The sequence below is a fragment of the Scyliorhinus torazame genome, chromosome 9 (genome assembly GCF_047496885.1).
Source record: "Scyliorhinus torazame isolate Kashiwa2021f chromosome 9, sScyTor2.1, whole genome shotgun sequence".
Lineage (NCBI taxonomy): Eukaryota > Metazoa > Chordata > Chondrichthyes > Carcharhiniformes > Scyliorhinidae > Scyliorhinus > Scyliorhinus torazame.
In genome coordinates, this window is record NC_092715.1 from 78,308,544 (window position 1) to 78,330,804 (window position 22,261).

Consider the following 22,261-nt stretch of genomic DNA (forward strand, 5'->3'; position numbering starts at 1 on the left):
CTGCAGCTTATCTATGTCCCTCTGTAACTTGTAACATCCTTCCGCACTGTCCACAACTCCACCCACTTTAGTGTCATCTGCAAATTTACTCACCCATCCTTCTACACCCTCCTCCAGGTCATTTATAAAAATGACAAACAGCAGTGGCCCCAAAGCAGATCATTGTGGTACACCACTAGTAACTGGACTCCAGTCTGAACATTTCCCAGCAAACACCACCCTTTGTCTTCTTCCAGCTAGCCAATTTCTGATCCAAACTGCCAAATCACCCTGAATCCCATGCCTCCGTATTTTCTGCAGTAGCCTACCATGGGGAACCTTATCAAACGCTTTACTGAAATTCATATACACCACATCAACTGCTTTACCCTCATCCACCTGGTTGGTCACCTTCTCAAAGAACTCAATAAGGTTTGTGAGGCACGACCTACCCTTCACAAAACCGTGTTGACTATCTCTAATCAAAGTATTCCTTTCCAGATGATTATACATCCTATCTCTTATAAACCGTTCCAAGATTTTGCCCACAACAGAAGTTAAGGCTCACTGGTCTATAGTTACCGGGGTTACCTCTACTCCCCTTCTTGAACAAGGGGACAACATTTGCTATCCTCCAGTCTTCTGGCACTATTCCTGTAGACAAAGATGACTTAAAGATCAAGCCAAAGGCTCAGCAATCTCCTCCCTAGCTTCCCAGAGAATCCTAGGATAAATCCCATCTGGCCCAGGTGACTCATCTATTTTCACACTTTCCAGAATTGCTAACACCTCCTCTTTATGAAACTCAAGCCCTTCTAGTCTAGTAGCCTGAATCTCAGTATTCTCCTCAACAACATTGTCTTTTTCCTGTGTGAATACTGACGAAAAATATTCATTTAGCAACTCTCCTATCTCCTCGGACTCCAAGCACAACTTCCCACTACTGTCCTTGACTGGCCCTACTCTTACTCTAGTCATTCTTTTACTCCTGACATATCTATAGAAAGCTTTAGGGTTATCCTTGATCCTACCTGCCAAAGACTTCTCATGTCCCCTCCTGGCTCTTCTTAGCTCTCTCTTTAGGTCCTTCCTAGCTAACTTGTAACTCTCGAGCGCCCTAACTGAACCTTCATGTTTCATCTTTACATAAGTCTCCTTCCTCTTGACAAGTGTTTCGACTGCTTTAGTAAACCACGGTTCCCTCACTCGACCACTTCCTCCCTGCCTGACAGGTACATACTTATCAAGGACACACAGTAGCTGTTCCTTGAACAAGCTCCACATTTCCATTGTGCCCATCCCCTGCAGTTTTCCTCTCCATCCGATGTATCCTAAGTCTTGCCTCATCGCATCATAATTGCCTTTCCCCCAGATATAACTCTTGCCCTGCGGTATATACCTATCCCTTTCCATCACCAAAGTAAACGTAATCGAATTGTGGTCACTATCACCAAAGTGCTCACCTACCTTCAAATCTAACACCTGTCCTGGTTCATTACCCAGCACCAAATCCAATATGGCCTCACCTCTCATTGGCCTATCTACATACTGTGTCAGGAAACCCTCCTGCACACATTGGACAAAAACGGACCCATTTAATGTACTCGAACTGTAGCGCTTCCAGTCAATATTTGAAAAGTTAAAGTCCCCCATAACAGCTACCCTGTTGCTTTCGCTCCTATCCAGAATCATCTTTGCAATCCTCTCCTCTACATCTCTGGAATTTTACGGAGGCCTATAGAAAACCCCTAACAGGGTGACCTCTCCTTTCCTGTTTCTAACCTCAGCCCATACTACCTCAGTAGACGAGTCCTCATCAAACGTCCTTTCTGCCACCGTAATACTGTCCTTGACTAACAATGCCCCCCCTCCCCCTCTTTTACCACCTTCCCTGAGCTTACTGAAATATCTAAATCCCGGCACCTGCAACAACCATTCCTGTCCTTGCTCTATCCATGCCTCCAAAATGGCCACAACATCGAAGTCCCAGGTACCAACCCATGCCGCAAGTTCACCCACCTTATTCCGGATGCTCCTGGCATTGAAGAAGACACACTTTAAACCACCTTCCTGCCTGCCGGTACACTCCTGCAACTTTGAAACCCTACTCATGACCTCACTACTCTCAACCTCCTGTATACTGGAGCTACAATTCAGGTTCCCAAGCCCCTGCTGAACTAGTTTAAACCCTCCCGAAGAGCATTAGCAAATTTCCCCCCCAGAATATTGGTACCCCTCTGGTCCAGATGCAGACCATCCCATTTGTAGAGATCCCACCGACCCCAGAATGAGCCCCAATTATCCAGAAATCTGAAACCCTCCCTCCTGCACCATCCCTGTAGCCACGTGTTCAACTCCTCTCTCTCCCTATTCCTCGTCTCGCTATCACGTGGCACGGGTAACAACCCAGAGATAATAATTCTGTTTGTCCTAGATCTAAGTTTCCACCCTAGCTCCCTGAATTCCTGCCTTACATCCCCATCCCTTTTCCTACCTATGTCGTTGGTATCTATGTGGACCACGACTTGGGGCTGCTCCCCCTCCCCCTTAAGGATCCCGAAAACACGATCCAAGATATCACGCACCCTGGCACATTGTGGGACAGTGGTTATAGAAACACCGTTCTGTGCCCCTAATTACGGGATCTTCTTTAAAGGCTGTCTTTCTGCACTTTGCTGTTTTCTTCTCTGCAGTCCCTGGCTCACTGATGCCATTAACTCGTCTGTACTCCTTCGAAGTGTTGGAAATCATAGCAGTCTTCAATCCTGAGTGCTGGTTTCAGGGTGGTACGCACCCCAACGTCTCCCATACCCTCCTGCCACTTCCGACCATTCTGGCTGGCCATCGATCTACTATCTGGAATTCTCTCTACCCGTGGCCACCTCCTGGAACATATGATCCAGGAAACATCCAGTCTTCCTAATGCTGTACATTGACTCCAACAAGAAATCCTGAGTGTGAGTTCAAGCAGTTGGAGCGATTCCCTACATTAGCAGTCCCCCAAGGCACATGAAACATCCTGAAATTACCCCAGAGCACGGGAACTGTCAGCAACAGGTCTCAGTTGCCCATCCATGAGCTAAAAAAAATGGAATCTAATTAGTATCTTTTTAAAACAATGAATTTCACTGAATGTCTACGGATCGTGGCTCTCAGACCTTGCTGCTTTCTGCTATCCCTCTCAGACCACTCCTTGATTTTTTAAAAATACCATAACAGCACCTCTTCTCTCATTGCCCAAATACCCCCAGTCACCAAATTCCCTGAGCACAGTACGCCGTAGAACTGGACTTTGTGTATTAGCAAAAGTCGCTATATTTATACTAGCAAAAATTCCAAAGACTCGAGTTAACCTCTACTGACATTATTTCTCCGATCTAACAGGCCACCCAACCAATTAACTGCAACTGCTGCTCGCAGGCAGCTTGTTTACCACTAACACTGTGAAAGAAACTTCAGAGAATTACATAGGATATATGACAGAAACAGGTGCAGCCAGTCCATTCTGTTATGATCAATAACTTGAAAAAAATATTTGAATTCCAGTGTTAGGCTGAAAGGATCACATGACAAGATTTCAAGTCTTAAGACCTTTACTGTAATAAACAAACTAAAAGAAAAAGCTTTTGCTAACAGCCTAAACTTTAAACTATAGGGGTGTTCTTTAAATGACCAAATATCCCCACTATGGTTATACTTTATACCATCACCTAAGTGGACACTTAATGCTCCTGGAACCAATCCAAAGTTATTCTCTGCGCCTGATGGCCTGCTTCCTTTTCCCCTTCCCAGCTGAGTAACTTCCCAATCCAACTGACTTTCACTGTGAGAGTTACACTCAAGATTCCTTCCCTTTAGCTCAAAATGGGCATATCTTCCAGCCTCCTTTGAATCCTCACAAACTCACTCTCTTCAATCTGAGCAATAGCTCCCATCTGCATCCTGCATGCTTTATAAGGTCAGCATTTTCTCTCCTTAAACTGCAGCGCTACCTGCCTCTATCTCCTGCCATCTGCCTTTTAGATGGTTGTAGATTATCTTGTGTCTGAGTGTTTCAAAGACACCTCAGAAAACCCTTAACCCAATACTACAACAGCTCCAGGATTCCTGGTTCACAGATCTCAGTCTGAATTTGGGAATATTTTGGAAGGTACGTTCAAAAGCTCTTACACGTGCCCGTTCACCACCCACCCATGCCGCTTCCATGTCAACAAATACTCAACACTCACCCCATGGGTCTTTATAATCCCAATTCATAGACCTTCCATGCCCATTTGCTTTATCAACCCATCAGAAGTTCAAAGTTCCCAGACAATTTCCATGCACATCAATGGAGGGTCCTGACGCGTATCTCTCAATTTTTGTCCTATTTCTGACAATCTGGAGAGGGGACGGTTTGGGCCTTTTACAGAAACCTTAAGTACTGTTCAGTAAAATTAAAAACCTGGTATGCACCCATTAACTTTGCTCACTTACCGAGTGGTAGTAAGCATCTAGTTTTGTTTGCCCCTTGTTTTATACATGTGAAATGTATTACATACTAACAAAACTTAACATAAATTACAACTCAACTCATGAGCCTCTGTGACTGAGTATTAATATCATCTTACTTATTTTAACTCTGAATATTTACACAAGGCTTGTACAGAATAGATATTAGCTTGGAGCTTTCACTGCTGGCAGCCTTTAATTCTCAGGGTTTTTCCCACTGACACTTCATTTTAATTGAAAGGCAAATTCATTACAAATTCATCAATCACTAAGTGGTTACAGGTCACAAAATTAAATATTGACACACCTCAAAGTATTAACACACAGTAAACCTCATGGTGCATTGTTTGATTTGGAAACCACCTGCTCAGCCTAAAAACCATGCAGCCACAACTGACTAGGTTAAAAATCAACTTTATTAGTTGGGAGAACCACCAACAACAAACTATTCAACCACAAAAGAAATTAACATACATTGGTAATTCCTCATTAATTAGAAATTTGTCAATAATTGTTTGTTGTCAATTATAATGTAGAACAGAGACTGGGAGAGAGTGTTCAAGTGCACCATTTTGTGCAAGGTATAACTTGATAATAAGCTGATAGAACCTACCTGATCCAGGTATGGACTGGTGGAAATCTTGCAACTGGTGGTGAAGGATATGAGAAAGGAGGTAACTAAGGGAATTCTTGCCTCAAAAATAGGCTGGAGATCTTTGAATAATGTGTGGACAAGTACAATGGACCAAGATTTTGCCTGTAGAACAACGGTGCGGTTGTCATAAATCTGACAGCAACTTCCAGAGCCTGCACGTGAACAGTTCAACAAGGAAATCGGGAACATGCTCTCCAACCTGCCTGCTCTTTTATAGACTCCACTGCACTGTGCCTCACTGAGAGACTCAGCACGGTAGCATTGTGGATAGCACAATTGCTTCACAGCTCCAGGGTCCCAGGTTCGATTCCCGGCTTGGGTCACTGTATGTGCGGAGTCTGCACATCCTCCCTGTGTGTGCGTGGGTTTCCTCCGGGTGCTCCGGTTTCCTCCCACAGTCCAAAGATGTGCAGATTAGGTGGATTGGCCATGATAAATTGCCCTTCGTGTCCAAAATTGCCCTTAGTGGGGTTACTGGGTTATGAGGATAGGGTGGGGGTGTTGACCTTGGGTAGGGTGCTCTTTCCAAGAGCCGGTGCAGACTCGATGGGCCGAATGGCCTCCTTCTGCACTGTAAATTCTATGATCTATGATTATGAAATCCATGTAAGGGCATGAGGTCGGGGTACTTGCCCACTAAACGCACCAGCAGACGTTATGTTTGGTGCATTCTGGTGTAAGTGAATATTCACTGTCATGATAAGCCTTAATTATTGCCAACAGACCATCTTTAAAATGTGGAGCTTCAAACCTTCAGAACTCAATTATTGTTGGAGATTTCTCTTTCTGCACGTGTTTTCACAATGAATTAGATACTCTATTTTGTATTTCCTCGATTAGGCTGTGCATGCCTCAGTAAAAATTATTCAATCTGACTGGTTGACGAGCCATACTGTTGTTTGTCCTGCTCAGACAAGCCACAGATACCCTATAGAAGGTGGTGTGTGGAAAATGATCTGAAGAAACAGCAGGTACTGGTCAAAATCTCACAATAGGTCTATGGGTAGCTGTAAGAGTGATAATTGCCGATGGCTGCTGATCGTACAATCTGGGACAATGTCATAAGATTAGCGAAGGAAAATAAACAAAGTAACAACTTTGCCCAAGGCACATCACATCACCAAGCTACATAAGGAGATATTAGGTCAGGTGACCAGAAGCTTGGTCAAAGAGGAGTTTCCTTTAGGGCGAACGTGAGCTAAAGAGGTGCCAAGAAGGAATTCCAGAACTTAGGGTCTAAGCAGCTAAAGGCACAGCTACCATTAGTGAAGCGATTAAAATCAGGGATGTTCAAGTGACCAGAATTAGATAAGTGCAGGTATCGCAGAAGGTTGTGGGACTGAAGGATATTACAGAGCAAGGGAAGTGGTGAGGCCAGGAAGGGATTTGAAAACACGGATGAGAATTCTAAAATCAAGACATTATTTGATCGTGAGCCGAAATAGGCCAGCTAGCACATGTATAGGACAGGCGAATTGGACGTACTCCTGTGTTAAGTGTCGGTTAGCTAGACAACTGGTTTGTGATGTAGAGCAATGCCAACAGTGAGTTCAATTCCGTATCAGCTGAGGTTATTCATGAAGGCCTGCCTTCTCAACCTCGCCCCTCACCTGAGCTGTGATGCCCCTCAGGTTAAGTCACCACCAGTCACCTCTCAAAGGGGACAGCAACCTATGGTCCTCTGGGACTGTGGCGACATTTACTCCTGCGTTAAGGTATGGGCTGCAGAGTTTTGGATGATGCAAATAAGTTGAGGCAAAGTCAGATGATGTTATAGAGGTGAAAGTAGGCGGTCTTAGTGATGCTGCAGATATGTGGTTCAAATATTATCTTGGGGTCAAATATGACATCAATGTTGCTAATAATCTGGTTGAGGCTCAGACAGTTTTGAGAAAGAAGAATGAAGTTGTCAGCTCGGAAATGCTTTGTCACAGTGACCAAAGACAATGGTCTGGATTCTCCGCTCCGCCACGCCACTTTTCTGCCTCGACCCGCCGGCGGGATTCTCTGTTACGCCGGCTGGTCAATGGGGCAGCCCCATGCCATCGGGAAACCCCAGGACGCCGGCAAAACGGAGAATCCAGCCCCATGGCTTTGGTCTTCCTATCACTTAATTGAATAAACTTTCTGTTCATTCAGTACTGGATATTGGGCAAGCAGATTGATAACTTAGCAACAGTGGAAAAGTTGAGCGAGATGGTGGTGAAGTAGAGCTGGGCGTTGCCAACGTTCTTGTGAAAACTATACACTGGCCAAAATGTTCCCGCCGTTCCCGCCGACGGCAACCCCATCCGTTGCCGGGGGTGCGAACAACAGGAAAACCCGTCGACAGCGGGGGAACCGGAAGATCCCATCACCAGCCAATGGCGGACCACTTCCGCGAAACACGCCACGTGGGGTGCAAAATCCCACCCACTGTTTTTGGATGATGTCACCAAGAGGCAGCACGTGGATGAAAAATAGGAGGTTGCCAAGTACAGTTGGCTGGGAGACACGAGAAGTAATGGTGCAGGGGCTCGAGAGGAAGAAATTCCAGGTAATTCTATATTTACAATGGGATAAAAGTGGAAACAGGCAAGTACACACCCATCCAGTTGGGTGACCGAGGAGGATGGTACATACCTGTATTCAGCCTTTGGTGTTGTCAAGAAGAATGAGGAGTGGCAATCACATGGGGTGTCATTTGTAACTTTGCTAAAAGCAGTTTCGCCATTGTGCCGGGGCAGAAACCGGATTACAGGGATTAAACGCAGCGTTTTGGGAAATGTGGCCATTCATTTAGGCGGTGATAACAGTGGGACCAAAAATGCAATGACAATCTGCTATAGGAAAACTGCAGGGGAGGAATTTGGTGTATTTTTTGATAGTTTATCGAAACCTGGAGTCCAGTGTGCAACATCAATAAGGACAGCTAACCTAACCGTCAGATGTATAACCAGAGAGGGAGGGCACCCAAAGGCCAGATGGGCGGAGCTGAATAAGTACAGGACATTAGTCTGACTACAGCGTTGTTACAATTCTGACTGCCCTACAACAGCTCAGATATCCAGGCATTAAATACAATGCAAAAATGGAATTTGAGTTTGGTCTGGAAAACAGAACTCAAGAGAGAGTCCTTTGAAAAGGATTAACTGAAAAGATAAATGTGTCACCAATGGTATGCTCAAGATCACCACAAGTTAAAACCAGAGAGAGGGTGGTGCATGCATGGAATGGACTTCGCAAGGCAACAGCAGAGGAAAACTCTGAGGGAGAATTCCAGAGAAATTTGTGGGAATGAGCATTGAAGTGGTATTAGTACTGGACTTTAGTGAATTCCATTTACTCCATAGCTTTCAGGAGGGGGGGTGGGGGGGCGGTTAGGATGTGTTGGTTAGACAATGAGAAGACAATCAATCTACACTGGAAACTTTTTTTTAAATGTAGATTAAAAGTAAACAGGTTCATAAAAGGAGGGAAGTGCCTGCTGTGGTTGGACACACGATTCACATCATTGTGGTTCGGAAAATCTGGGGTTGTGGCAGACAGTGAAATATGCAAACCACATATCCCAAGTCTGTTTTCTGCTGGATTTCTTCAATAATTCAAGTTTAACTCCTTGACACTCCTTTGAGGAAAACGTACCAGTCAACAATGAGAAATATCTTCCTGTGTGTGAGTCACAGAACCATTGCAGCTGATATCTCTTCAAAGGTGAGGGTAGGTTAGGGGAGGGAAACATTGTTGAGAATCGTCTCTGCCACACATTAAGTGCACTGCCTGTTGACCAGTGAGAAAGTTAATGTCATTAACATTCACTCCTGCCCCGCATTATTGCAAGAAAGGAATTGAAGAGTTTTTTACTCTCTCATGCAAATTCACGGATAGCTACACTGAAAATTGGAGAGTTCTTCAAGAATAAACAAGAAGCAATGCATTAGAATCATTTAACTTATGTCGTGAATATGTAGTTTGCAGTTTAATGCCACTCAAATATTTTTCATTGTATGAAATAAAAATCTATAAATTGAAGTCCTGCATTCTAAATTTTCAACAGAAGTAAATTCTGGGGGGAAAACATAATGCCTTTCACATTTTGCTGATGGTGGAACAGTAATACATTGAACTGAGTTTCAGTTTACTGTTTCTCCTCCCACTAGTCAAAAAAGCTCTGCATTTTGGTATGTTACCTGGAGGGCATCATTGTAAAACCCTGTGCAGTAATTGCATGCAGACATACTGGAACAACCAAAACATACATTAAAAATATGTTCTAAGCTTAACAGAGCAGCAGTATATTTTTTAAACCTACTTAACAGAATCATATATGCAAATCAAACCATACACACAAATCAGGAAACGTGTTTTTAATGCTTCTTTAGTGCTCCAGTTCATTATACTTAGAGACCAATAACTTATTGGAGTTCCTCACTTATTAAGGTAGGGTCAAAGGTTGACAACTGGAATTATTTATCATTTAGTTCTCTTGTTGCAGATGTGTACCATTTGAAGATATTTTGTTTCAAAGAAAACTCGCGGCACAGTATGCTCCAGTAAACCAACCTTCCTCACAGATATGGTTAAGTGTTAACTAAGCACATATCATGGAATTATCAAATGGTTATAGCAGAGATGGAGGCCATTCAGCCTGCCGAGTCTGCGCCAGCTCTCTGCTAGTCCTGCTGCCCCATAATTTTGCTGCATATTTCTGATCTCCAAGTGCGTATATTCAACTCCCTATGAAAAGCCATGATTGAATCTGCCTTTGCCACTTTCTCAGGCAGTGCATTCCAGATTCCAACCAATCGTCGCATTAAAGTATTTTACTCGTATTGCTTTTGTTTATTTTGCCAATTGCCTTGATTTGGTGTCCTCTGGTTCCAAAAGGAACAGTTTCTCTCCATTGGGCCTCTCTTGATTTTGAATACTGCATTTAAATCTTCTCTGGGAAGAACACAACTTCTCTGATCTATACACATAGCTGAGTTTGTCATCTCTGGAACTATTCTCATGAATCATTTCCACACCCTCTGTAAATCCTTCCCAAACTCTGACACCCAGAATTCTCCAGTTGAGGCAGGACCAGTGCTTTATAAAAGTTCATCATAACTTTCTTGCTTTGGTGTGCCATACCTTGAATTACAAAGCTCAGGATCCTGCATGCTTTATTAAACACTTTCCCAACCAGCCGCACCACCTTCATTGATTTGTGCATTTTTACTCCCAGGTCCCGCTGCTCCTGATCATCCTTTAGAATTGTACCTTTTATTTTATATTGTCTCGCCATATTCTTCCTACGAAAATCAATCATTTTAGATTGCATTGAATTTCACCCGCCAGCAGTCCAACCATTCCACCAACTTATCTGTGTCCTTTTGAAGTTCGGCACTATCCTCTTCACGGTACACAATGCTTCCAAAATTTTGCATCATCTGAAAATTTTGCAATTGTGCCCAAGTTGAAATCATTAATATATATCAAGGTACAGAGCAGAAGGTCGCCTTTCAGTCCATTGAGTTTACATGGCTCTTTCATGCAGCAACCCAGTTTGTTCCACTTCCCTATTGGTCCCTAGTTTTCCTCACCATCACATTGATCCTTAGTGATATCATCCAAAGGTACATGGCTAACGTTCACCATGTATACGTGGGCTAGATAACAAACATGAAACTATGAAAAACTACTAATTATTAAATTATTGCTATCAAAATATCCAAGATCTACTACAACTGTGACTATCCACATCAAAGACTATCTCCAGACTCCCTGAGGTTGCAGTACCACATGGCTGTTCTCTACTGCCACCTGCAGGTTGGAGATCGTATTTGTTAACATTACCATAACTGCTTATGCATATCATCACATCTGCCACCGATTTTAGTCCCTCCCCGGCCACCATCTTGGGTCCACAAGTTGCACAGCATTTTATTTAACTTTGAGCTGTGCTTTCCACCCTATAGCATTTCCATCACTTCCATGTACGTATTAAAAACAACAACTTGCATTTCTATCATGCCTTTAAAACCATAAAACGTCTCAAGACACTTCACAGGAACATTAACACACAAAGCTTGCTTCGATAATTTTGTTAAGTGCAGTAGTGAAGCTGCAATGCTCTTGTTTCAATATTTAATTTCAATGTCAACATAAAAACAAGTCAGAGAACAAGCATTAATGTAAACGTAAAAGCCAAATACTACAATTTAAGGTAGTTCACCGGGTGGCACACATGACGGTGGCCTGGGTGAGCAAGTTTTTTGGGGTAGAGGACAGGTGTGCGCAAGGTGCGCAGGAGGTCCAGCAAACCATATCCATATGTTTTGGGCATGCCTGAAGCTTAGAGGGTTTTGGCAGGGTTTTGCTAAGACTATGTCCACGATACTTAAAACACGGGTGGTGCCGAGTCCAGAGATGGCGATCTATGGAGTGTCGGAAGAACCGGGAGTCCAGAAGGCGAGAGAGGCTGACATTTTGGCCTTTGTCTCCCTGGTAGCCCGGAGACGGATACTGTTAATGTGGAGGGACTCGAAGCTCCTGAAATTAGACACCTGGGTTAGTGACATGGCTGGGTTTCTCAGTCTCGAGAAAATAAAGTTCGCCCTAACAGGGTCAATGTTAGGGTTCATCCGGAGGTGGCAGCCGTTCGTCGACTTTCTCGAAGAAAATTAAAATATCAGCAGAGGAAGAAATCTAGGTGGGGGATGGGGAAGGGGGGGGGGGGCTAGCTACTGTCTTACTGTTATGGGTGCGAAGAACGGGATAGGGTTGGAATTGCTTTATGTACCATGTTTATGTTGCTCTTATCGTTGGTATCATTATAAAAACGACAAATACCCTAATAAAATGTTTTGTAAAAGCCAAATACTGCAATCCAAAATAAAAGCAGAAAATGCTGGAAGTAGTCAGCCAACACCTGTGGAGAAAGTAACCAAGTTAACGTTTCAGGTTGATGACCTTTCCTCAAAACTGGTAAAATGTAAAAATAAAATAGATTTTAAACAAATACAGATAGTATGGAAAATGGGAGGGAAGGATGGACAAAATATAAGTATGTGTTTTCTTTCAGTGGGGTGCTCACAGTGCATGTGCAGCAATGTTAATAGCAGGAAAACATCCCAAAAGAAGAAGCAGCTTCAAGAGTAAATAATCTGAATATACAGGTGAACATAGGAAACAGGATGAAGCTGGTGTTGATCACTTGGGGCTGATAATGTGGTCTGAGCTGTGTGACACCAAGATGTAGCCAGCTAAATTAACTGGTCTTACCCTAGATTGCAAGGATCAGGTCATTACAATACTATGTGTGACACAGTGGGCATGTGCCATTTTTCAACATGTGGGACTTTGCTGCTGGCAGTAATAAGCTGCTGGTACATACTGAGGAAAAAATCTTCTGATTAGGACAGTGTAACAGCAGGAGCGAGGGAAGGAAATGGAGATACCAGGGGGGAATGGTGGGGAGTGGGGATATTCACCAGGCAAATAGGGGGTAAGCTGGATGGTCTAAGTGCAATATAAGTGCACAGCTAAGGAAATACCTTTTTAAGTATACACATGTAAAATGACCACAATGTTGCCCAGTTGTTCCAGATATAATGACACAGACTTTGCAATTATGGATACTATTCGATCATCAGCATTGGAAGGGTGTGAATTTGCAGTTCCTATCCACTGGGTGCCCATCAAACACACCAGAAAAAGTTAATCCATTCAGAAAATCTTGCACTGAGGTGTAAGTAAACTTTTAACAGCATAAGTCTTAATTTCTGCTGAGCAACTCGCTGGCATTGAAAATGTACAAATATGGGCAATTATTCTTTCAATCCTGTTGGAGATTTCAGGGTGCTGGCCCAGGGTTGGCGGTATCCGCGGGTCTTGTCCATGGGAGGATGATGATGACCCTCTCTCCGATGAGCTCTGGCGCTCCCCGCCTTTTGACAAGGTTTGACTAAGTGCATTCCAGTCACTCAAGTGCATGATTGCAATGCACTTACCTCTCTTTGTGACCTCTTTACCTCTGAGTGTTACGGCTGTAATTGTTCTCACTGCCCCTGTATACACTGCTCACTATCTTTGAGAAAGGGGTCTATTTTATTGGGAGAGATATTCTGTGGGGTGGTGGGGAGCATCCCTATAGTCAAGGTTCCCTGTGGAGGATCCCTTGGGGGGCTTCCTTTTCCAGGTGTCCCTGGGGAAGTCTCCCTCTTGCAGGTGTCCGGTGGGAGGGTCTCCCTATTCATGGAGTCTGATAGAGGAGGGGTGGAAAGGTGGGCATTTGCGGGAGGGGGTGAAGAAGGGTGGCCCTCGGATGGACTCTGGGGGCAACTCCTCTAGTTACCCCCTTGGTGCAGCACAAGGCCCAGCACACTAGGGCCACACAGGTAGAGACCACAAGTGATCCGTGCCAAGACGATTCCCAGTCCCGGGACTGGAGAATCACGGAGGGGTGCTGGGCCCACTAAATGGACGCAAATGGGTCATTGAGACACAAAGGGCTGTTTAGCACAGGGCTAACTCGCTGCCTTTGAAAGCAGACCAAGGCAGGCCAGCAGCACGGTTCAATTCCCGTAACAGCCTCCCCGAACAGGCGCCGGAATGTGGCGACTAGGGGCTTTTCACAGTAACTTCATTGAAGCCTACTTGTGACAATAAGCGATTTACATTTCATTTTCATTTCATTTGGATTCTTTTACATCCTCCCACGCACAGTCATGGACCTCGATTCTGGGGGTCGGATCATCCTGTTCGGATAGGCGCCGACGATCCCGAATTCATGATTCTCTGCTGCATCATGAGACCTGATACCGGCATCAGCTAACAGAGAATCCAGCCCTCCATCTGCTCCATTTTGCGTACTCAATTACCTGCCTAAATCTCTTTGCAGCCCCTTTGATTCTCCTCATAGCTTGCAATCCCAACCAGTTTTGTATTGTCAGCAAATTCAGACACATTAGTCTCTGTTTCTTTGTCCAATTCATTAATAAGGATTGTAAATAACTGAGACCACAGCACTGATCCTTATGGCCCACCAAGCCCACACTGGCAGAGACCACAAGTGGTCCGTGGCCACTCGATTCCCAGCCCCAGGCACCCGGAAATCATGGAGAGCCAGGCAATAGGGCGTCGGGTCCACTAAATGGGTGCAAATGGATCATTAAGATCCATCTGCATTCATTTACATTTTCCCGCTGGCACGCAATCGTGGACCTCGATTCCGGCGCCAGTGGGGAGTCGGAGCAACCTGTTCGGATTGGCATGTGCCGACCTACCGGGGCCTAGTTTTAAGGCCGATTAAATTGGATATCCTAAATTAAATAATTTGGCATTTTAAAATCGTACTGCAGTCAAACCTCAGGCAGGTTGTTGGAATTGAGACTTGACAAAAGTCCAACACGCAACCTACAATCAAGCTGCCAGAACATGTCTGGAACTCCCCATCAATCACCCATCAGGAGATCATCGCACCCTATTGATATGCACAGGTCTATTGTCAGTAGCCCAGATCAGGCCAGACTTTCTGCTGTTATCTTATATGGGAACAGGTTAAGTGCAGCCCACACCACCAGAGATGGGACACCTGGGGTGGGCTCAGGTGACCTGTCAAATGGTCATCAACCGGATCATTGGATGGTCAGACCCCCTCCAGGAGCATTATTGTCAGAAAGCCAGAGGAAATGGCAAAAGGGTGGGGAGGGAAGGGAAAGAAAAGGGAAGGGATAGAAAAGGGAAAGGAAAGAAAAGGGAAAGGAAAGAGAAAGAGAAAGAAAAGGGAAAGGAAAGACAAGGGAAAGGAAAGAAAAGGGAAAGGAAAGAGAAAGAAAAGACAAGGGAAAGGAAAGAAAAGGGCAAGGAAAGAAAAGGGAAAGGGGAAGGGAAGGGAATGAACGGCCAGTGAGAACCACCTTCGTGAAGACCGGCCAGAGGAATGCAGTGATCGAATCCACAGCCCTACCACGCCATCTTTGCGGGTGGTATAAACTGATCTTGGGTACGTGTAGAGTATATTTTGTGGGTAATTGACAGGTTAATTGTGTGAAATGAATATTGTTGAACTTGAATTTGTGTTTGTGGTTTGTTCTCCTCGTTATTAAAAACACCTAGGTAAACCTTTGAGCAAGGAAACTGGTGAAAAGTATCTGAATTGGACAGATACAACAGCCGCTTGCCGACACCTGGCGCCAATTCCCATTTCACGATTCTCCACCTCATCACCTCACCTATATCGGCATTGGCCAATGGAGAATCCAGCGGTGGCAATAGTGGTATTGTAATTGAGCGAGCAATCCAGAGACCCAGGATAATGATCTGGGGACTCGGGTTCAAAACTCATCACCGCATGTGATGGAATTTAAACTCAATAAAATATCTGGAATTAAAAATTTAATGATGACCATGAAACCATTGTCGACTGTCATAAAAACCCACATGGTTCACTGATGTCCTTTAGGGAAGGAAATCTGCCATCCTTACCTTGTCTGGCCTACATGTGACCCCAGACCCACAGCAATGTGATTGACTCTTAAATGGCCTCTGAAATGATCCTAGCAAGCCATTGTTGTATTCAAGCGCTAAAATAACATAAAAAAGGAATGAAACCAGACGGACACCCAGCATCGAACCAGGCCCGGAACCGACAACGGCAAGCCCAGTCCTGCTGACCATGCAAACTCTCCTTACTAACATCTGGGGGCTTGTGTAAAAGTTGGGAGAGCTGTCGCACAGACTAGTTAAGCAACAGCCTGACATGGTCAAACTCACATAATCATACCTTACAGACAATGTCCCAGACATCACTATCACCATTCCTGAGTATGTCCTGTCTCAGTGGCTGGACAGACCCAGCAGAGGTGTTGGCACAGAGGTATACAGTCAGGAGGGAGTTGCCCTGGGAGTCCTCAACATCGATTCTGGACCCCATGAAGTCTCATAGCTTCAGGTTAAACATGAGCAAGGAAACCTTCTGCTGATTACCATGTACCGTCCACCATCAGCTGATGAATCAGTACTCCTACGTATTGAACATCACTTGGAGGAAGCACTGAGGGTGGAAAGGGCACAGAATTTGCTCTGGGTGGGGGACTTGAATGCCCATCACCAAGAGCAGCTCGGTCGTACCACCACAGACTGAGCTGGCCGGGTGCAAAAGGACATAACTGCTAGACTGGGACTGCAGCAGGTGGTGATGGAACCAACAAGAGGGAAAAACCTACTTGACCTCATCCTCACCAACCTGTCTGCTGCAGATTCATCTGTCAATGATAGTATCAGTAGAAGTGATCACCGCACAGTCCTTGTCGAGACAAAGTCCCATCTTCACTCTCCATCGTGTTGCGTGACACTACCACCGTGCTAAACCGGATAGACTTTGAACAGATCTAATACTCAAGACTGGGCATCCATGAGGCGCTGTGGGCCATCAGCAGCGACAGAATTGTATTCAACCACAGTCTGCAACCTCATGGCCCAGTATATCCCCCACTCTACCATTACCAAGAAAAGCCAGGGGATCAACACAGGTTCAATGAAGAGTGCAGGAGAGCATGCCAGGAGCAACATCAGACCTACCAAAAAATGAGGTGTCAACCTGGTGAATCTACAACACAGGGCTACTTGTGTGCTAAACAGCATAAGCAGCAAGTGATAGACAGAGCTAAGTGATTCTACAATGAGCGCATCAGATCTAAACTCTGCAATCCTACCACATCCAGCCATGAATGGTGGTGGACAATTAAACAACTCACTGGAGGAGGAGGAGTCTCCACAAATATCCCCATCCTCAATGATGGAGGAGCCCAGCACATATGTGCAAAAGACAAGGCTGAGGCATTTGCAATAATTTTCAGCTAGAAGTGCCGAGTGGATGATCCATCTCGCCTCCTCCGGAGGTCCCTAGCATCACAGACGGCTGAAACACTGGATACTGCAAAGGCTATGGGCCCTGACAATATCCCGGCAACAGTACTGAAGATTTGTGCTCCAGAACTTGCCGCAGCCCTAGCCAAGCTGTTCCAGGACAGCTGCAACACTGGCATCTCCCGACAATGTGGAAAATTGCCCAGGTGCGTCCTGTGCACTAGAAACATGACAAATCCAACCCAGCCATCTACTGCTCCATCAGTCTACTGTCCATCATCAGCAAAGTGATGGAAGGAGTCACTATCAAGCTTTCACTGTTGAGCTGCTGTGGGAATGGTGGGTGAAAAGGAAAATCCTATGTGTGAGCTCTGCATTAGGAAGCTATGTCTGAATATCTGTGTAGGTGAAAGTGGTGACAGACTCACAAGAGCTGCTAAAGTACTGGAGCAACTCACTGGCCAGACCCCAGTGTTTTCTAAAGCTCACTACACTGTGCGGTCATTTGGGATTCGAAGAAATGAAAAGATTGCTGTTCATTGCACAATCCGTGGAGCCAAAGCTGTGGAAATTTTAGAGAAGATCTTAAAGATTCAGAAATATGACCTGAGGAAGAGCAACTTCTGTAACACTGGGGTTTTTGGCTTTGGGATCCAGGAACACATTGATCTGGGCATCAAGTTTGATCCTAGTATTGGAATTTATGGTCTGGATTTCTATGTGGTCATGGGTTTCAGCATTTCTGATAAAAAGATGAAAAGGGGGCACATTGGGTCAAAACACAAAATTTCCAAGGAAGAATCAATGAGGTGGTTCCAGCAGAAATATGATGGTATCCTCCTGCATGGAAAATAATTTGAAGAGCACATGAAACATGCAATAAAAACCATTTGTAACTAAGAAAAAAAACAGTGCTATCAGGCGGCACTTAGCAAAAACCTGCTCGCGGATGCTCAGTTTTGGTTCCGCCAGGGTCACTCAGCTCCTGATCTCACTATAGTCTTGGTTCAAACAGGGACAAAAGAGCTGAATGCCAGACGTGAGATGAGGGTGGCTGTCCTTGACATCATAGAACATAGAACGATACAGCGCAGTACAGGCCCTTCGGCCCACGATGTTGCACCGACATGGGAAGTCAAAAAACAAAAGCCATCTAACCTACACTATGCCATTATCATCCATATGCTTATCCAATAAACTTTTAAATGCCCTCAATGTTGGCGAGTTCACTACTGTTGCAGGTAGGGCATTCCACGGCCTCACCACACTTTGCGTAAAGAACCTACCTCTGACCTCTGTTCTATATCTATTACCCCTCAGTTTAAAGCTATGTCCCCTCGTGCCAGCTATGTCCCCTCGTGCCAGCCATTTCCATCCACGGGAGAAGGCTCTCACTGTCCACCCTATCTAACCCCCTGATCATTTTGTATGCCTCTATTACGTCTCCTCTTAACCTTCTTCTCTCTAACGAAAACAACCTCAAGTCCATCAGCCTTTCCTCATAAGATTTTCCCTCCATACCAGGCAACATCCTGGTAAATCTCCTCTGCACCCGCTCCAAAGCTTCCACATCCTTCCTATAATGCGGTGACCAGAACTGTACGCAATACTCCAAATGCGGCCGTACCAGAGTTTTGTACAGCTGCAACACAACCTTTTGACTCCGGAACTCAATCCCTCTACCAATAAAGGCCAACACTCCATAGGCCTTCTTCACAACCCTATCAACCTGGGTGGCAACTTTCAGGGATCTATGTACATGGACACCTAGATCCCTCTGCTCATCCACACTTCCAAGAACTTTACCATTAGCCAAATATTCCGCATTCCTGTTATTCCTTCCAAAGTGAATCACCTCACACTTCTCTACATTAAACTCCATTTGCCACCTCTCAGCCCAGCTCTGCAGCTTATCTATGTCCCTCTGTAACCTGCTACATCCTTCTGCACTGTCGACAACACCACCGACTTTAGTGTCATCTGCAAATTTACTCACCCACCCTTCTGCGCCCTCCTCTAGGTCATTGATAAAAATGACAAACAGCAACGGCCCAGAACAGATCCTTGTGGTACGCCATTTGTAACTGAACTCCATTCTGAACAAAGCAGCATTTGACCGAGTATGGCATCGAGGAGCCCTAGCTAAGCTAGAGTCAATGGGAATCAGGAGGAAAATTCTCCGCTGGTTGGAGTCATACCTGGCATAAAGGAAGGTGGTTGTGGTGGTTGGAGGTCAATCATCTCAGCTCCAGGACATCACTGCAGGAGTTCCTCAGGGCAGTGTCCTAGGCCCAACCAACTTCAATTACTTCATCAATGACCTTCCATCATAAGGTCAGAAGTGGGGATGTTTGCGGATGACTGCACATTGTTCAGACAAATTCCCGACTCCTCAGAGAATGAAGCAGTCCATGTCCAAATGTAGCAAGACCTGGACAATATCCAGGCTTGGGCTGACATGTGGCAAGTTACATTCGCGCCACACAAGTGCCAGGCAATGACTATATCCCACAAAAGAGGATCTAACCACTGCCCCTTAACATTCAATGGCATTACCATTGCTGAATCCCCCACAAACAACATCCTGGGGGATTACCATTGATCAGAAACTGAACTGGACAAGCCATGTTAATACTGTGATGACCAGGGCAGGTCAAAGGCTAAGAATCCCACGGCGAGTCAGGAGTGTAATGGAATATTCTCCACTTGTCTGGATGAGTGCAGCTCCAACAACACTCAAGAAGCTCGACACCATCGACCACAAGGCAGCCCATTTGATTGCACCCCCTGCCACAAAAACATTTAAATCCTCCACCACTGACGTACAGTGGCAGCCACATGTACCATCTACAAGATGCACTGCAGTAACTCACCATGGTTCCTTAGACAACACCTTCCAAACCCATGACCACTACCATCTAGAAGGACAAGAGCAACAGATATCTGGGAACCTAACCACCTGGAGGTTCCCCTCCAAGTCACTCACCACCCTAACTTGAAAATATATTGCCGTTCCTTCACTGTCATTGGGGAAAAATTCTGAAACTCCCTCCCGAACAGCACAGTCAGTGTGCCTACACTTGAAGGACAGCAGCGGTTCAAGAAGGCAACTCACCTCCACCTTCTGAAGAGCAACTAGGGATGGGCAATAAATGCTGGCTTAACCAGCGGCGCATCCGCTGCAAATACCACATCCTGTAAATGAATAAAAATAATTTTTTAAAACTCCACTAGTTACAGCCTGCCAAACAGAAAATGCTCCGTTGCCTTTTTGTTTGCTGTCCATTAACCAATCCTTTATCCTTCCCCAACTCCATGGGTCCTTATCTGATGTGTCAACGTTTTTGTATGGCACATTATCAAATGACTTTTGGAAATATGTTCCCCTTTACGCACCCTACTAATCATATCCACAATAAACAAATACATTTGTCAAACACCATTTCCCCTCCAGCGGCCGTGCTCTGCTCCATGGTGTACGGGAATAGAGGGATACGGAACCCGGAAGTGCAGAAGGCTTTAGTTTCGACAGATATGTTCGGTACAGGCTTGGAGAGAGGAAGGGCCTGGTTCTGTGCTATACTGTTCTTTATTCTTTGTTCTTGTTTCTGCCTTATTTGGTCAGTGAGGATTGTCTCCAACACCTTGCCATGGAGGAGTCGGAGGATGTTAATGAATTTCCCTGGACATCTGGCCATTGACAGGGTCTTCCATAGCACTTCCCGAATGACTGAATCAAAAGCCTTAGTCAGATCGATGAAGGCCATGTAGAGTGGTTGATGGTACTCCTGGTATTTCTTTTCAAGTTGCTGAGCAATGAAAATCATGTCTGCTGTTCCACGGTTTGGCCAGATGGCACACTGGCTTTTCAGAAGGATTTCTTCAGAGACTGGGAGAAGGTGGCTAGCAAGGATTTAGGCGATAATCTTCCTGCTCGGTAGTTCCCATAGTCCGCTTTGTCTCCTTTCATAGATTATCATAGAATTTACAGTGCAGAAGGAGGCCATTCAGCCCATCGTGTCTGCACCGGCTCTTGGAAAGAGCACCCTACCCAAGATCAACACCCCCACCCTATCCTCATAACCCAGTAACCCCACCCAACACTAAGGACAATTTTGGACACGAAGGGCAATTTATCATGGCCAATCCACCTAACCTGCACATCTTTGGACTGTGGGAGGAAATCAGAGCACCCGGAGGAAACTCACGCACACACGGGGAGGATGTGCAGACTCCGCACAGACAGTGACCCAAGCCGGAATCAAACCTGGGACTTTGGAGCTGTGAAGCAATTGTGCTATCCACAATGCTACCGTGCTGCCCTTACAGAAGGTGGTGAAGATGGTGGTGATGACGGCACCCCCGAGGTCGACAGATTTTCAGGAGCAGCTGATGGGGTTAACAGGTGATCTCTTCTCCTCCATGTTTGAAAATAGCTGCTGGAATCCCACTCACTCCTGCGGCTGTTCCATTCTTCATGTGTTTAATGGCGGCTTCTACTTCATCAGCATTTGGTGGGAGTCAAAGATCAGATTTGATAGGGAGTTAGGGGATTTCCTCGAACACATTCTCATCCATGGTTGGAGCACAGTTAAAGTGTCCTCTCAATTGTTATGTCCATTGAAGGCTGATGTTTTCTCAGTCTCTCAAAACTAGCTTTGAGGTCCTAATATTCAACTTACTCGCTTCTGCTTTTAGGACCTATGTTGTTCACCTACCCTCTGCATTTCTTGTTTTAATCCACACAGGAAGCAAATACCTTGCACCTGTTTGTTAAGGAGCGAGACCTCTCTATCACTACATGCCAGACCCCCTTATCTGACTTTACTGTCACACCCTGTCCCAGATCGTTGATCAGCTGTAAAGTGCTACTGATCTAAAGGGTGTGACTACCTCATGGAACAAAGTGTTCAGATAACGTTCCCCCTTGCGGATGCCCCGCAATGTCTGCAACTCAGATTCCAGCTCAGTAAGTCTGAATCAAAGTTGCTCAATCTGCAGACAGATTGACAGATACGGTTGTCCAGAACTGTAATGCACTGCACAGGTTTCCACATGCTGCAGTTATGGCACACCACAATCCCTGCCATGTCTGTCTAACCTGACTTTTTTTGATTAGTCAATTAGTTACTAAGTTAGTTTGCTAAAGTAATAGCAAGTCACGATTCCTATCTTGGTGACAAGAGAACGACTGCAGCTAAAACAAAAAGAAAAAGCAGTCCTTCCTCACCCTCGGCACCAAATTCCTGATTTAGCACTCGGTTCCTGGATCATTCTGCGCTCCCTCACAAATGCTCAACACGA

General features: G+C 45.2%; 2 protein-coding genes across 5 annotated transcripts in view; one reads left to right on the forward strand and one right to left on the reverse strand.

Moving 5' to 3' along the window:
- Positions 1-22,261, reverse strand: part of atg10 (ATG10 autophagy related 10 homolog (S. cerevisiae)) — a 465,548-nt gene that overhangs the window by 146,270 nt on the left and 297,017 nt on the right. The window lies entirely within an intron of this gene.
- LOC140429342 (large ribosomal subunit protein uL5-like) lies at positions 17,294-17,843 on the forward strand. The gene has a single exon (XM_072516197.1). It carries the CDS (start codon positions 17,294-17,296, stop codon positions 17,810-17,812), a length of 519 nt encoding a protein of 172 aa, XP_072372298.1. The 3' UTR covers positions 17,813-17,843.

What these genes read in the sequence shown, in the direction of transcription:
- LOC140429342 (XM_072516197.1), top strand. Translation starts at nt 17,294, where the DNA reads ATGGTGGGTGAAAAGGAAAATCCTATGTGTGAGCTCTGCATTAGGAAG.